The sequence below is a fragment of the Trichoplusia ni genome, chromosome 7 (assembly GCF_003590095.1).
Source record: "Trichoplusia ni isolate ovarian cell line Hi5 chromosome 7, tn1, whole genome shotgun sequence".
Taxonomy (NCBI): domain Eukaryota; kingdom Metazoa; phylum Arthropoda; class Insecta; order Lepidoptera; family Noctuidae; genus Trichoplusia; species Trichoplusia ni.
The window spans coordinates 4,237,548-4,255,101 of record NC_039484.1 but is presented as its reverse complement, the minus strand read 5'-3'; the positions used below and the strand labels follow the sequence as shown (position 1 = coordinate 4,255,101).

The window sequence follows — 17,554 nt, the reverse complement described above, 5'->3', positions numbered from 1 at the left end:
GTTTAATCTGGGACCCCAAGGTCCCAGGTCCTCCTAATGAGTCTTACTCAAAGAACACCCCGATGTGACCTCAGCTGATGTTGCTTTAGGTCCAAATGAGACCTACCTGCGCTTGTCGTTGTCCGCTAAAGTAGAACATGTGGCTGTCGCGGTGTCTAAATATTATTAGAAGCTTGGCAATACCAATGTTTAATGTTTAGAGCAATGTTTTAACAAAGGAATGAATATCAGCTTTCAATGTTACCTAATTCGGCTGAATCATTTCAATTGGAATATTGTCCATTTTGTGATTTAAGAAGCCTAAAACGAAACAAAAATAACAGGCTTTAATTTTGATGTTTTTTTAAAGACGCAACAGATATTGCAAATAAAGGAAGAGAGCTTATCCCAATAACAAACAAGCTACTCCTCAAAAGTCAAAAAAAATATCATTCATTTTCATTTTCGACATGCCATGTAGGTCAGTGTTTCCCTGGCCTTGCCAAGGCCTGTGGTTAACAAGTCTTCATAATTGGCCTTTCTTCCTTAGTATCAGTACCATGCGAAGATGGACGCGCAGATCGAGTCGTGCCTGCAGGCGATGGCGACCGGGATGACCACCAGGCTGTCAGCTGTTCTGGAAGCGACTCTTGCTAAGATCGCGAGGTTTGATGAGGGAAGGTGAGAAAACGAGGGATTAAATTTAACTTGTATATTGGAATCTTTTGAAGGCCGGGGTTCGAAGTTGTTTGAGACAAATGTACAATCAACTGCAAATGGAAAAACACATAGCAAAAGTCGTCAAAAGAGCGTATATTTGACAATAAGATTTGTCAAATATACGCTCTTTTGACGACTACAACACAACTGCTGTCTGCTTTACGTTTAGTCAATTTAATGAGGAAGGCTCTAGCCTTCTTAGAAATTATCTACAATTTCAGACTACGACCAGAAGTATATAAAGGAAAGTGAAGAAAAGGAAATGCAAATGCTTGTCCTGAGTCTGGGTGTCTTTGTGCATGAGACTTGAATTGCGGGATTCGTTGTTTTTTTTTTAAACTATATCACAAATCTTATGTTTTTCAGTTTGATCGGCTCAATCCTGACGATAGCCAACGTGTCTGGCTCCGGCAAGGACATCGGCCAGGGATACGTCAACTTCATGAGGAACTCCATGGACCAAATCAGATCTAAGGTACGTAAAAAATATTTAAAATTGTGTGTTTTAGTTTTTTTTTATAAAACACGTGTAGATACATCTAACGGAGATTTTATTATGAAGCCTGGAGCCACAACATTATTGAATTCATGTTATAACTCATATCAATGCGAAAGAATTGTTTCGCTAAGAGCACGAACTGGCGATAAAGATTTAATAAACTCTATTTTGTGTCATTAATTAAATAGAACAAAGTTTTTTCTCCTCGTTTGCCTATTTAACTAAATACTTATCTTTACATACGTGATTATTATTTGTAGGTGACAGATGAGTTATGGATCCTGCAGTTGTTTGAACATTGGTACGGTATTCAAGTAGGCCTGATCAACACGTGGTTAGGAGAGAGGCCCGCGTTGCACCCGCAACAGGTTGCATGCCTGTCTATCATATTGAAGGTACGAATAATTAACACAAAGTAAAAAAAATACAAATTAAAACAAAAAGTGAGTGTTCAAAATTACCCGAAAGTTTTTTTGACAGAAAGGTAGAATTTGTGAACAAAACATGGCAACATTATAATTTTGTTAATGTTACGAGACTACAAAAAAATGCCTGAAATGTGGGAAATATTTCATGGGTGAAAAAAAAGGACGATAAAAACTCAAATGATAATGTGCAAGTAAGACGAACCCGATTAAAAAAAAATGTTTATTAAATAATCTGTTTTCGTTTACAGAAAATGTACAGTGATTTCGAGCTGCAAGGAGTGATTGACGACAAATTGAACTCGAAAGTATACCAGAATGTGGCCGCCAGGATGCACACTGAAGAAGCTACGTGCAGCCTACTCCTCACACAGCAAGATGCCAGGTAACTACATGCTAAATGATGAGCTTTCTTTCCATAGTTCATGCTTCTATTATAATCATTTTATCTGTACTTACTTTGTAAGGTAGGTATATTCGATTTGGCATCCATTAGACATCTAAAGAAATCTAGATTCAGCTAAAAATTACCTTGTTTTATAAAATGTAGTAATAAAGAACGCAGTTTTAGACTAAAAGCAGATCATCGAATATTACCAGAATGAAGCGTAATATTATTAAATTGAATTATTGAAATAATGCCAAATATTTCTCGTGTCCTTGAAATATAAACCATCGGTTACCAATCTTTAAGTTTTATTTATTTTGGCATGAATATAGCTTTGGATGGATTGTTCCTGTAATCATTAAAAATATTGATTTTTAATGGAAATTTAATAAATATATTTCTTCATTAGTTTCGCCTAATTGTCCATTAATCAATCGTTGTGATGATGTATCGCTGTTTATATGTGGAAACACAAAGTTTTGGCAAAGGTTGGGAATGCTAAATACAGTACGTTCCGAACTAAATATGTTAATGTAAATACGCTAACAATTTATAAATACTGTAATATTTTGTTTGTTACTTTTTAATTTTATTTTTAATAATAATATCATAAGCTACAATACATCTTATTTTTTGGAAACAGTTGTTCCGAATTTATTATTATTTCAAATTGCCTCTTTTGAGCTGCCAACCCCTACTTTTGATGGCAATTTAAATTAATAAAATTAATTCAAATTCCGAAGAAATAGACGGCGATATTTCACACATATAATGTGTGTCAAAAGATTATCTGTATAAAGTTTTACGAAACGGTCTCTAATAAATTCTATAAAAAAGTTCTTGATAGCTTTTATTCACTAAATTATATTTTGTTCTATTATATCAAAGTTTTTTTTATAAAAATGAATACTCAATTACGTGTCTACTATCTTCTTTGAATCCTAGTGGTGGTGATGACGGTGGATCTGAGGAAGGATCAAGGAGCGGCAAGTCGAAACTGGAGGCGCTTACCGATGAGGCCAAGCTTGGAAACGTTACCGCTGTAGTTGGGAAGGTAATTCAAGATTTTTTCCTATTTATACAATACTTAATTCTTCCTCGATGAACATTTTTTGTGGCCAGAAGATGGCTACGACAAGGATGGCAAAGTCAGTTAGATCTACCAAATGTGTTGTCACTAACAAGCATTGATGCAAATTGTTATTGGCTATGACAGCCTTATTACTGCAAAATCTGCAGTTAAAAATGAAAAAGTTTTATGTCAAGTAGTTTTTCATAAGTTTTAAATCGTTACAAGATGGTTCTAGTCGCAATTATATGACTTACCTTTCATAACTTACTGTTCCGAAAAAAAAATACCAACTATAAGATTTTATTTGCTGCAAATTGAGATATCATCGACTGATATAAATAAATTGTTCCTAAAAACTACCAATCAAGATGAATACATAACATGTACGAAATACACAAGAGGTCATTCCTACGATCCAAATATTCTGTCCGGAGTGAATAACATTGCTATTTGTTTACGAGACACTTATTGTACGAATCGTCTGATCAAGATATAAATAAATGTTTCCCAATGACTCACATTCTTGTTGAATTTCGAATGGGGAATGTTTCTTATCCAATAGCAACCAAAATTTAAATCTAGATATTTTCCTAACATTAGTTTTGTATAATCCAGTTTATAATGACGTACTTTTAAAATAAACCTTGTTATTTCTCTCCTGTACATTTTATTGGAGTTTGAAATTTTACGGCGTGAAAAGAAAATTATTATAAAAATATAACCTGGAAAAATTACAGTCCATTAGACACATAAGCATTTGCCAACTATTTTATTACATCTACAAAGCTTGGCAGGTATTTATGTTGTGACAAACACGCAATACATTTTATCTCCATAATTTTAAAACCACGATATTCAGTATTAGAAAAGGACGGATCTATAGAAACAGATAACTCCATCTCTTTCAGAAATAATATCAAACTTTATTGCATACTAGCTGTTGCCCGCGACTGCGTCGGCGTGTTTAGAAGATATAAGTTATGATTTATAACAGCCCTGTTTTTTTCCACATTTTCCATTGTATCTTCGCTCCTATTAGTCGCAGCGTGATGGTGTATAGCCTCAAGCCTTCCTCGATGAATGGTCAATTCAACACAAAAAGAATTTTTCAATTTGAACCAGTAGTTCCTGAGATCAGCGCGTTCAAACAGGCAAACTCTTCAGCTTTATATAATTAGTATAGATTATAAGGGTCAATGTAGCTCTTACCGTCGTGTAAGCGGGACAGCGTTCTACATTCCGTAGTTGCCTCTCACTTCCACAACTGCAAAAGTTCTGCTTCCAAATCATATAAACGCTCAGGTATATTGGCGTCAGTCCAAGCTCTAAGAGAATCAGATCACTATTCAGCTGTCAAACTGTCTCACTAACCTTTTCACTTCATTTATTATAAAGGTTACAAATGACTCACTCTCTATACCTAGGCTAAGCTTAAAAGTGTCTCGAGAAAATATCGGTACTAACTCTAATTACTTGACTTACAAAAGAATTTACCTAAGCCTTCTAGAGATCCAGGAACGCTTGTTCGAGCCTGTATGTCTTGTGCATGTTACTTGAATATTTTTAATTCCCCGTGACGCCAGAATTAAATCATCAGTTCCTCTGCAGTTTAATAAAAAAAGATCCACTGCCCTTTTAGAATCTTATAGGGTAGGCACTTTATAATATTCGTAAAAGGTTTTGAGTACTTACCGTAATATTAAATTCTTTAAATAAATTTGACTTTATGACCTTCTACCGAGTAGGTACTTACTTATTCCTACTTTTTAATATCTGGATTTTGTTTTAAAACCAGTATGTAATGTGGGAAAGTACGTAAATAAACGTAACTTAGATACAGTTCGATTAAAATATTGGTCACGAAGGCACATACAGGCTCATTATGCTTGACCATTGCCAAGTAGTACATTCCAAGAAGTCAAATACCTCGTCGTCAAGCTGTCTGTTAGTATTGGCAACACTAGCAGTCTCTAGCACGGTGTTGTAATACCTTCACCTCAATTTCCCATTAAAAATATTTTTTTATTTTTTTTAGGTTAGCAACATCTTTGGCCGTGGTATTGGGGAGCTGTCAACGAAGCTTGGCGGGGCGTCGTCCTGGTTTTAAATACAATAAATATGTCATAAACAAAAGTTTCTTTGCCTATGTCGACGTGAGATGAGATCCGAGGGCTTTTGTTAATGCATCAATACCGTCATAGAAAGATAACAAAATAAGCATTGAATTCATTTGTAAACCTAATTAGTTACTTTCGAAGTGAAGAATTAATATTTGGCTATTGTAATTGGTATGGTGTCCAAAATGACCACTATTATATTATCTTTAAATATCTTAAAAAAACAGATCATATTTACAGCAAAAACTAAGCGATGACATGAACAATAAAACAATAAAATCGTGTGTTTTATTTCGTTTCTATGACAGATGCATTAACAAACCTCAACTATTCTGTGATGATAAGACATTCGTTTGCATTCGATTAATAGAATGTTTGCCATTTTGACTTATCAACATGGCGCCGGCGTCTCAAGCGCCAGGAATATATAATAAGTGGCCAGTTTACGCATAGCTTAGTGTGATTATAGTGTAAACGAGATTTAGATTTTGTTTTATAAAGCTTTATGTACAGTTAGGAGTCATTATTCGTTTGTTGAGGGCAAATAAAAATGTATAACTTACGTGTGTATATTAAGAGTAGTATTTGATAAACACGATTCGAAAAAATATATATTAAATTGTAACGAAATGCATATAACACAAAATGCTACAATAAGGAAACATATCGCTTTGGCAAACGGTTATATTCAGTTGTATTTAATGCGAATTGTATTAAAAATGATTAAAAATGGGGGTGGGTTGTGAGTGTGTGAACGTACGGAATCCTTTCTCAAGTTATAAAAGTTATGTTTCATATATTTTAATATTGTTAATGACTTCTATATATTACCTATGCTACGTTGTTTTCGGCTGTTCTATATTTTGTACGTTCTTCAATTTTCATTCTATTTACGAGTGACAAGCACGATAAAAGCAGAGCAAAGTTTTCAATGCAACTCTTTCTATACCTAAGAAACAGTATTTTTCTAATTACAATCCACTTTTTTAAACATCGGTTTAAACTCTTTAAATAAACAATGCATTTTTATAAAAATACAAAAATGGCGCGATACAGCTTATTTATTTTTCGAACTTGAATATTGCCTGTAATAAGAAAAGTCCCCGCTTTTTGGGTAAATTTGTTTTTTATAAGAATGCATATTTAAATTTACAAGTTAGCCACTTTTCGCTATAGTATAATTCTCTATATTTTAATGCTCTCTAGATTCTAATGACAATCTAGCGACACTTTACCTTGATTAGTCGTCAAAATAATACATAACTATTTATAAAAAAAATACTATTAATAGTTATATTTGTTAACAAAATAATATTCTTCTACGCTAAACACCTTACAAATTTTTGAACTAGGAAAAAATTTAAAGTTCTTAGATGAAAGTTTAATGATTAAATAGCGATTAGTCGCTATGCTGATTCGCCTTACTAATGTCTTGTTCGGAACGGCTTGGAAAATAGAATACTCGTCTCACTATGTTTAGTGTCATTCTCACTTTGTTTCCCTTCTCTTATAAGTTCATTCACAATCAAAATTAAGCTTGGAAGCTTCCAAATTATATAACTTAGAGTAATATACAAAGTGTGTGTTCTCAGAAGTAGGTCCGTCGAGTAACAAATATGTATTAGTGAAAGAGTCCGAGTATAATCGCAGTATAATGAAATATTGAGATGTTGACTGTGTATACAGATGTCCAGCACTTGAAGACATGGTGAAGAGTTGTATGTAGTTATTCCCAATATTTTATCATAACACGAGAGGTATATAACACGTAAATAGGACTGTATCGGCACTGTATCATGTAACGAAAGTAGTGCTCATATATTGAATGTAAGGAATAATCAAATCGATATACTTAACCAATGTTACATCTGTATTGTTTTGTAGTTGTCAAGTTTATTTTATTCCCTCTTGTTATTTGTTGGTGAAATAATTTAATAATTGTTTTTAAACTTATCAAAGCCAGTACCTCAGAAAAACTTTTCAAAATTGGAACTATTTTACAGAAAAAAAATCTCTTGAAAGTTATTTCTTCTGTTAAAGCTAAAGTCTTTGATCTAATAAATTAAATAGGTACTGGCTTTTATACTTTCGTTAAAATTTCAAATATTATGTTAGGTATCGAGCTCAATAGAATGAAATTGTCAGTTTTGTAGTGACCAAGTGCATTATACGAGCTGACTGAAGATGTAACTTCGTAGTAACATGCTTTTATTATTTCGCCAAATGGAAAACTCGCAATGTCTTTCTTAAAACACTAATGTACGTGCCTATTTCAAGATAATTCATTACAACAGATAAATAGTATTGAAACGATGGAGTTGCGAGTTTTCTTGAACGCTTTGAAAAGCCATCGAGTGCATCGCGTGTGTAAGGGGATACAATAAAAAATATTTACAATAAAAATGTTTACTGTTCCTTTGTTATTTTATTCCTAAACCATTTCTATAAGTAGAATTATAGTAATACCTGTAGCGAAAAAGGAAAGGAGAAGAAAATTGGAACGGACCGGTAGAGCATTTTGATGAAAAACAAACCTAAAAATCTATATCAGGTCCGTCCGTTTGCCACATATCCATTCTACAGGTCAACAAGTAAAATTAAACTAGTTTGCTACATTATAGCTCAAGAAATGTGCGCGCAAATGTTCAAAAATAAATGTACGTACAGCAATAATATACGCTGTAAATAGAACGATCATATTTTATGGGAAACACCAGTTCTGGTTCCATTATTTGATAAATTATGAAGATTTTGGCGTAAGTCAGTTTTCTAAATGCATTTTACCATCAAAGTTGTTGTTAATCAGCTGTAACATTTAAGTAAATAGAGCGATTTGAATCTGAGGTAAGTCATGGTGACATTTCAATGTCGCCGTAACTCCGTTAGTCATTGTAAGACACCACTGACTAATTTGGAATAGTGCCCGATAGATGGCGAAGACTCGTCACAAGTAACAACTGGCCTGTAAATGTCAGGTCACTGTATATTGGCCATTACAAATTGTTTGATCCAGCTTTCATTTTGTTTCAACATCACACTATTGTTAATATTGGATGAGCAGCTTCCCCTACCTGGTTATTTCAATGATCCTTACGGATTATCATGCCTAAGAAATGATCTTTATACCTTAAAAGTTTAGCCTAATAGCAATGATCGGTACTAAAATATATCTGTTGTATTATTTACGCACTTTTTTACGAATGATTTCACTTTCTGACAGCTCCATCGACAACTTTTTTTGGCAATCTTCTTTTAAAGTAATGTCCGTTAATAAATAAGAAACGTGCGTGCAAAACTTTTACGATATTACAATAAAAAATGTTCAGTACATTAAACTAATGTGATAAAAAATAATAGGTGTAATCAACTTTTAATTAAAACAGAAAAGTACTTAATTTATTTTCATTTGATATTAATAAAAATCATTGATATTATAATTTAACTCCGTACTTTATCTCTGCTGCTATGTATAATACGAGTATTCCAAATTCCCAAATGTTCTCAGCGCAAATAAAACCCGGAACATTCTCCAGACTCGTAAAAATATGCCGACCGGTGTGAAGTAAGTAATAAACACGCGAGGTGGCACATCTATAAATATCAAGTTATTCTTATATTCCGTAATAAAATATACAAGTTTTATCTCCCTGTCCTGGTTCACGATTGTTATTCTCTCAAATAAGACACTGGTAGTAAAACAAATTATGAGCAGTGAAATGGGAACACAATGTTATTAGTCATAAATAATTTAATGTTTTTAAATGCGCTTACGCATAGTTTACTCATTCGTGACTTTTCGCTGAATTACATTATTACTAGGTAGGTAACGAGGTATTTTTTAGTTTTAAACACAACATATAGCTTTTCATAAGGTAGTTGTATAGATCAATTCACATAAACATTGATTTCACACAACACTTCGCGAATGCGATTACGACCACTCTCAACGGCAATGCGTGCCAACAGGCATTTTTAAATATTTGACCTATTTTTAGTCACCGCTAATAATAATTAGAAAAGGTAACGTGAACCTCTCAGCTGGCAAAGAATTCCGTGAGTGTAATGTCGCTCAGGGACATTATATTATTTAATATGGCAACACAAAGAACTTCAAATCAGTTTGGAAAGAGATTTCTGAGAAATTAGAATATAAAATCAAAAGAATATGTCGTTTAAGTTATGAATCAATTATAAATTTTGTTATATAAATCGCAAAAGGATTTAAAATAATGTTTTAAGCAAAATATGGGGGAAAACCTCGCACTGGATGTAGCAACACCGTATCAGAAAAAGTTTGACATTTCGAAGTGAAGTAGTGGACATAGTGAACGTGTGTGTAATTTTTTAACAAAAATATTTATTTTTATGTAGTGATTCTAAGTAAACTGTAAGTTTTTGAATTAAACGTTTTATTATATTAGTCTAAAAGTAACAATAACAACTTACAAAGGTCTGAGTGTGTGTTAAAAAGGACTAACTAACACTTTATTCCCGGAAATGCCTTACTGTTTTATTTTTAAAAAGAAAAAAAAAAGTGAAAATAAGACCTTTGTGGGTTGTATCATCTGTGCATTCCAATGTCATTACGCAGGGCGGGGTCAGGAACCTTTTGCGCGGAGTTACCCGCGAATAGTCGAATTTTTGTGAATTATGTGCGCGCGTAACGTGAGCTTAAAATAGGCATTATGATTGGCAAAGTAAATGAGTCAATAGTAAAAATGTGTCAGTAGGTGATGGTCAGGTAACTGAAAATAATATTTTCTTTTACCTTAGCCTAAATAAATAGTCCGCATATTGTTATTCAATAATTTAAAAATACTTTTTTTTTTTTCAAGTACAAATTCTTTTTGTTTTAGAGTTAAAAAAGCTCTCGTTTCGTTGTTTATTTATATTTGCACTTATAGAAAAGAAAAAAATCTTAAAAATCACGTTTTTTAAGTAGTCTTCATACACATTTGGCAGTACAATAAATTGCAGATTTTTTTTTATTACCAACAAAAAATTATAGGCCTTTTTGTGCTTTATAAATTAAATTAATATTACAGAAACACAGTACACAGTAACTTGGTTCAAAAAATATTTATTTATTGTCAATAAAACCAAAAAATCAACAGTATGTGTGAAGTCGACTTCAGACCTTACTGGATTTGGATTTTAGGGATGAAGTATGAAGGCCCAAGCACATAGCAACAGATAATATATAATGCAGTTAGTAACAGGAGCTACTTAAGTGATAACAAAATCCATTAGGATAGTTGCATTCCGGGATTATGTCACTGATTATTATTTAAAGAAACTTACTAATTAGTTTACTTTAAAATGTATTGATAAGAGTCCTTATTTAAACTAATTGGACAATACCAACTAAGAAATTCTATATTTAAAAATGGAAGGTTCATATTTTAAGCTTGGAATTATAAACGGATTTAGTTTTATTTTTCTGGGGTTACTTTTCTACAAAAAAGGATAAAATATTTTTTTTATTACTTTTTCTTCAGTGTCGCTGTTAGAAATATTCAATAAAATTTCATTAATTATTATAATTGGTTTCCTAGTAGATTTCTTTCTTTACTTGTTTGGTTTCAATAAATATGGAACTAGCAGACTAGCATAAATGTGATGCAAAATACATTTACTACAACAGTAAATAATTATATTATACCTTAGCTAAATCAGAGGGCCATAAACAATATTCTTGCCAAGTTCCTGTCATAATAAATAACAATATTTTTTATGGCTGTGTAAATTATTGCCTTATATTTTGGTTATAGAGGATGTGACGTTCCTAGTCAGGTGAAGTAATTATTTTGAACTTATTTTGGTGATAAATTAATAAGCTGTTTTACGCGACGCAAAGGAGTGTTTTCCAAGTGACTTGAAACAGAAGGATTTCTCAATTAGTCTGCTTGTTACCTCGTAACTTCGGACTGGATAAACCAATTTTGTTGATTTTTATTTCCATTAAAATGTCTGTCATTACCATTCGATCAGTCATGTTTAATGTTAAGTTAAATCAATATTATTTAGATGGAAAATAATTTTGCCGTTTACCCCACTGTGTCAGAGTCTTTGCACCTGGTGTACGTGCGTTTGTAAAACTCAACGCGTAACGTAATTTGTAGGGCAATTGAATAAGGCCCCTTTCTTACGTCACCATAATATTATGTTGACCGGCGATCTATAGACTCCCCCTAGTTTATCAACAACTGTCGTCGTATGGATATACTTTATGATATCCATGTTAATATACGGATTTCAATTTATGAAATTATCGAAAGGCAATTCAGTTATGCCATTGGCTTGCTTACTTTGGTATGCTCAACACTTAAAAGGCGCCATCTTAATTATAATGCATTACATTGCGCGACAAAAATAAGAACACCGATTTGAAGTATAATGATGATTTAACGAGCTTTAAAAACAGAATTAACTTAAAATATCCGCATACCAACAGTTTACAACTCCTGCATAAGTTCCAAAACTACAGGCCATTAAGCATTGACCCTAATTTTAATGGTGTGAAGTTAAACAAATGCCCGCATGTCAGCTTTATCTCAGAGAGTTTACGATAATACGCACATTAACACAGTAGCAAGGACCTTACGAAATTATACATTCTGATACACCTACTCCGTTAGGTAATTATATGAAATCTTTCCTTCTGAATTACAGGAGCCAAGTAATTTATAACAGAAAAAGCATTAAAATGTTCCAATTGCAAAGTACACCGATTGTAATTGAATACATAAACAACTATAGGTACCATGTTTGATTAAACTTATCTATTAATACAAAATGAAAAGAATAAAATATAATTTGGATAATATATGGGTAAGCAAACAATTTTAAACTCGGTGTTGCATTAAATACAATGGAATATTGGAACTTAAAAATGTGCTATGGCGTTTGAATCGCATTTTTTTCCTTCAGCCAAAACTCTGAAGAAGCGGTAAAGGGTGAACGAATCATATTGCTGTCCAATATAAAATTGACGTTCGAAAAGTACTATTTAGAAGTCTAATTTTAAAATTAATGACTTTAGCTTTTTTAAGTTTCTACCCCTATTAATAATAATAAAATAGTCGCTGTTTTTAACCCACCCATTAGTTTATGGTGACGAATAACTAACCCAGTTACGGCCGAATGTAACCCAATTCTGTCAGTCCCTTTGCGATTAACGTAGCTTTATTATAAACACAGACACGTGCCGGAATAGATGTTATGTTTTCGATTCGAAGAAAACCAAGAACCTCTTAGTTTGGACTAATAATAGGTCTGGAATGGTGGTCTGTCTCCAAATATGTGAGATTTCGTTGGTTGATCTTGATGGAGTTGCTGAAATATAGGGAATTTATAAGTTATATAGGTCGTTATTTTTTACTTCTTCATTCGCATGTGCAGAACAAAATAGTTGTCCTACTCAAAGATAAAAAAAGTTTACAATTCTTATTACATGTATGTTTATGTATAAGCGAAACATCAAGCCATATTTAGTAGAAATCTTGTATCTTAGGTGGCCTTACCAACTTAACCCGGAGAATTATAATCTCCTGATAAAAAAAATAACAAAGTATGGTTTCAAAAAATTAATGTTTAAGTACAACTGAAATACATAAGTGGCTAACAGCAGTGTGGGAACGTAACCCCAAACAGGAAGACAGACAAAAGGTTTTGTTGACTTTACACACCGATTCATTAGCTTGCGAAACTCTTCAATCATAATGAGTATTTAACTCTTTATATTAATTCTTAGAGGTATCTCGAATTCGTATTTTGTAGTCGTATTTTTTTAATTATACATTTTTGTGTAAAGAATTATAGCTAACTAGCTAGTGGCGCGGCTTCACCCGCGTTAATGTGCAAAAAATCCAAAAAAATAATGAATATCCGTGGAAGCTAGCTCTGTATCAAGTTTCATCAGAATTTGTTCAGCCATTTAAGCGTAAAGAGGTTACGAACAAATTCTTAACTTTAGGCGGTACATACATCCAACGGTAATATAATTAAACATTAAGTTGCATCTATAAGAAGCTATAAAATCTTCATAATCAACGAACTTCATTAAGACGTGAAGCAAAAAGGGTCTTCATGAGAAATGAAAACCATCAGTTACCATCAAACCCGTGGATTTAATACCGCCATGTTTTATTTCACACTTGTTGAAGCGGGACAGCACTATACGTCTTGTAGCGCTCTATCTCGCTCTTTCATCTTCGGATGTTATATCGTGTGGTGGTCCCAGATCGTTAAGCATTAGTATTTAACTCGTAAGATTGTAATTATGATGGATGAGTAGAGAGTAATAGTGTACACGTAATTATCTTGTTTTTAATACGGAAATGAACGAAATTATGAAGAAAAACCTATAAAATTAGAATTAAATTATTTTTTTGACATTTAGTGGGTAAATTGAAGTAAGTGACTTCTTAAGTATTAACGTGCTTCCATTTTTTATGTATGTGATTGATTTTTGAGTCCAAAGTTTCGCATCTTTTTCAACTCACTTGAATAAAGGGGGTTCTAATTCGTCTGTATTTTTTTTAATATTTATTCGTTTTTTTTATTGCCATTTGGTCCCAAATTTTCGCTCAGTAGTTTTATTTGAAGTCGGTTGTATGTTTTTGTTCTAAAAAACAAATTACAGTTATAACATCAAATTAACAGAAATACTGATCTGGCTAAGTAATCAGTGCCTATGTCCATTGTTTCATGATATTGTTCAGTACTTCCTTTGGTATTACGTCTGTTTCGTCATCATAATACATAATTATAGTATTCATTCATTATAAGACTTAATGATAAACTAAAACCACTTGCTGACTTCCTGTGCAGTAACTTTTGCATTTCTGTTTTGTTATATTGTTGTACAAGCTTTATTCTATAATCCTAATATTATAAGCAATAGAGCTCAAATTCCCCTGATTTAAACGTTTAAGCTTAAAAAAGCGATTACATTGTTGCTTTAAACAATGCAACTTAAATTCTGCCGTTCGACAAGCAATTATGAAAAAAGGTCACAATGACGTCATCATTCAAGTATTTTTCGTAACAAAGTCCCATTCATGTTCAGTTAGACCAATATAAGTTGACCTGTCTGTAGTCTGGCAATACACGACCGTCTCTGTTTCTCTTTACCGTTAAGGTAATCTTTTGTCTCACTCGCTCAATCAAAGTTGTAACTTCGCAGAGGGCAAATAATTTTGCGGTGTTGTACTTGTAACTAAAGGAATTGCTTGAAACAATACTTGAGAAAGTTAAATCATCATTTTTACTTAGTCATTATTTTAATTGTAATATAGTATTTATTATATAGCCTATTCGTATTGGAATAGTACGAAATGAGGTTTGTAGTGGACTGCAACCATCAAAGTTGCATAATAAAGACAAATCTTGCTTAATATGACTTTTTCCCATCGGAATAATGGGATCCACAAATACAAAAACAAATTAATGGCTAGTGAGTAATTATATCAAAGGTAATAACCAAGTATAAAAGTGGAAGCCCACATAGTTGTCTGGTTAAATACAATATTTAAACAAGTGCGAAATACTTAGAGTTCAAAGCACTTAAATTAATATAAATATTTCAAATATTATGTATTTTCTCTCCAGTGGCAATTCTCACAAAAACAGCTCCCTAATCCAAGTGATATTTCTATAATCGTTAACGTCAGCAGAAAATGCTCCAATGATTGCAGATGACAGGTCAATGTCACGTGACTTAGCGAAAGGAAGAATCATTTCCATGCATTCCATATTGACTTGGACTTAAAATATAACTTGGCTAAAGTACCTGATACAAATTGTCTTGCTACTGGTAAATCAATCAAAGTTGCCGATTCACTAATACGATCACCGAGTTGCCATACAACAACCAGAAGTTTATAATAATATTAATCTAAATGCAAACTGAAGCTTGACAATATTTTTTGGGACACACAATGTTAATTTTACGATTTAATGATCGTGTCAATTCGTTCCTAAGGCCCACAATTGGCTCGATTGGTAGCTGTGATTGAATTAGGTCCGCAAACATTCATTATAATCAATATTGTTTGTGTTAACATCTATAAACATTGTGATAAATGTTCGAGACAGCATTGTGTGCTTATATCTATGTGAGTACTTAGCGTACTTGGTTGTAATGTGTTGGGACTTACTCTTTAGGCGTAATCATTATCATCATCAGCCCATCTCAGGCCACTACTAGATCTGGTCTCTCCCAAGCCACTAAGCTTTATCTCCAGATCTTGTAATAACCAGGCTTTAAATGTCTCATCCGGAGCAAAGGTCACTTTCCCTGTAGGAAAGTCAATAATTTGCTTCCTTACTTCGGTTTGCCGATTCTATGTAAATTCAAATATTCGGAGTCCAGGTTTCCTTACGATGTTTGCTTGCATTGTTTGGCAGTGGTTTCTTAGAATAATCAAGTATAGTAAAGTAAAACAGTATTCGACTGAGAAAAATCGTCTGGGTTTATAGGCAAGGCAAGAAAAGACTTCATAATGTCAAAAATGTATTTTATTTTATACTTAATAAAACGAAAAATCGTTCTCCTGTGCTTCCTCATAATGTATCTGAAATGTAACTTTAGTTTATTATTTTTCCTGTTACAGTCATTCTAAAGCACGTCCATTTAAGAGAAAAAAATATCACACTTTCTGTATTACAATCGTCTGAAAAGTGATCTCTTCGTATTCATAAATACTTTTACTTTCTATCTCCAATTACATAAGAAATAATATCCAAATAATAAAAGTAATGAAACCGTTGCGATGTGTCATCTTGGCGAACACTACCACGTTTTAAAGTAAGAATATAGAAATTGTGGAAAGAGACGCCGCTTTACATTGTCACACTCTGTCCCACTTCAACAACTACAATTATAGGTATTACTTTAAGACGTGAAGGTAGGTCCACTGATGTCGATTTGTTACAAGCGATCAGGCAAAGCAGTGAAATTGCTCGCGTGATTAACTTCGCGTGGTGTTTTTTATTAATTTAAAACGATTCTATAGTTTTTCTCCTATCACCGATACATTTCCTGTTTCTTGTTAACATTCCGATAATGTTCAAAAAAATATGTAGTGTTTTTAAAGAACATGTCAATCACCATTTTCTTTAACTTATTAAAAAAGTCGCACAATTAAATAATAATAAATAAAATTAATGCGGACAACATCACATACATTGTTCGGAACCCAAAGTAAGTTGCTGAAGCACTTGTGTCATGGAATTCCGATACAACGAAGGTACCACAAATACCCAGACCCGAGACAATGTAGAAATAAGAATTTTTACATTGACCCGACCGGGGATCGAACCCGGGACCTCAGAGCTAGCGACACCTTGAAACCTCGCAAGTTTGTATTTCTTGCCATTGTAGCTGTCCTGTTATAGGTCAATAACCCTTTTAATTCTGTAAACTAAAGTATCAATAATCCAAATACCTAATAACTATGACTCAATTTAGCCTCTGGACTTTATTGAGTCATCGGATTCGCCTGCTTATCAGAGTATGGCCACAAGTTACCTTATTAAACAGCAGTCGCTCGAAATACGTGACAAATTGAATGTTAGCCGATTGACGTTGCAATAAATTATGAAAACATCAATACTCGCAAGCAATCAAGGTTTTTATACGCTGTGTTACTTTCGCTCGTAAATGTTTCAAAAGAAATTTGTCCAGGAAACGAAATACATGTTGTTTTTTTTATGATACACTGAATTAAGGCCGTCATTAATTTTATATAAAAGTTTATGATCTTTTTGAATGGCTGGTTAATCATTGAAGTTCATATTCGAAAGCTGCAGAAAGATAAAAATGTATCACAAAAATTTTACTGAAATTTGAATAAAACTCTTAAAGAACAGACGTTACGGAATGTATTTCATGGCCACTTTTTTCTTTAGACTTGTTTTTGGTTGGAAATAAACAAAAACTCGGCCAAAATACTATTATATTCATGGTTACCGCATCGATTTTGGCAACTGTCGATCTCATATTGACATGGAAACACGGAGTATTTAATACATCATTAGTAATATGATAACATTCGCCAGTGGCCGATATAACTATTGTACTTATTATGTCATCTTGAAACGTAGACCTTAGATTGATAGATTGTTTATGTTGCCAACATAACAATATTATACCATGTTTTTTTAAGAATAAACGACTCCCGCATTATTGTTTTTAATCCTTGTCCCGCACAGGGTTTACAAACATTCGTGTGACAGGCTTAAAGACATGTAGAAAGTCACACAAAAATGCCTGCGGGATCGAATCAGCGACACGTCGCATAGGTACAGTTGGTTTGTCGTAATGATCACTTGGCTATCTCTGATGAAATG

At 33.0% G+C, this 17,554-nt stretch overlaps 2 protein-coding genes across 16 annotated transcripts in view; both read left to right on the top strand.

Moving 5' to 3' along the window:
* Positions 1–7,615, top strand: part of LOC113495834 (calcium-dependent secretion activator) — a 34,706-nt gene extending 27,091 nt beyond the window's left edge. For all 15 annotated transcript variants that reach the window (XM_026874823.1, XM_026874808.1, XM_026874817.1 and 12 more), the window contains 6 exons: positions 530–660; positions 1,066–1,174; positions 1,459–1,593; positions 1,875–2,008; positions 2,957–3,065; positions 5,119–7,615. In XM_026874823.1, coding sequence (XP_026730624.1) covers positions 530–660; positions 1,066–1,174; positions 1,459–1,593; positions 1,875–2,008; positions 2,957–3,065; positions 5,119–5,190 — 690 coding nt within the window. In that variant the 3' untranslated portion in view covers positions 5,191–7,615. The remainder of the gene's footprint in view (positions 1–529; positions 661–1,065; positions 1,175–1,458; positions 1,594–1,874; positions 2,009–2,956; positions 3,066–5,118) is intronic.
* Positions 7,616–9,495: 1,880 nt separating this feature from the next.
* The window catches only part of LOC113496135 (LIM domain and actin-binding protein 1), a 40,553-nt gene continuing 32,494 nt past the window's right edge, over positions 9,496–17,554 (top strand). Inside the window, exon 1 of the mRNA XM_026875261.1 lies at positions 9,496–9,587. The gene's annotated coding sequence lies outside the window, so the exon portion shown is untranslated. The remainder of the gene's footprint in view (positions 9,588–17,554) is intronic.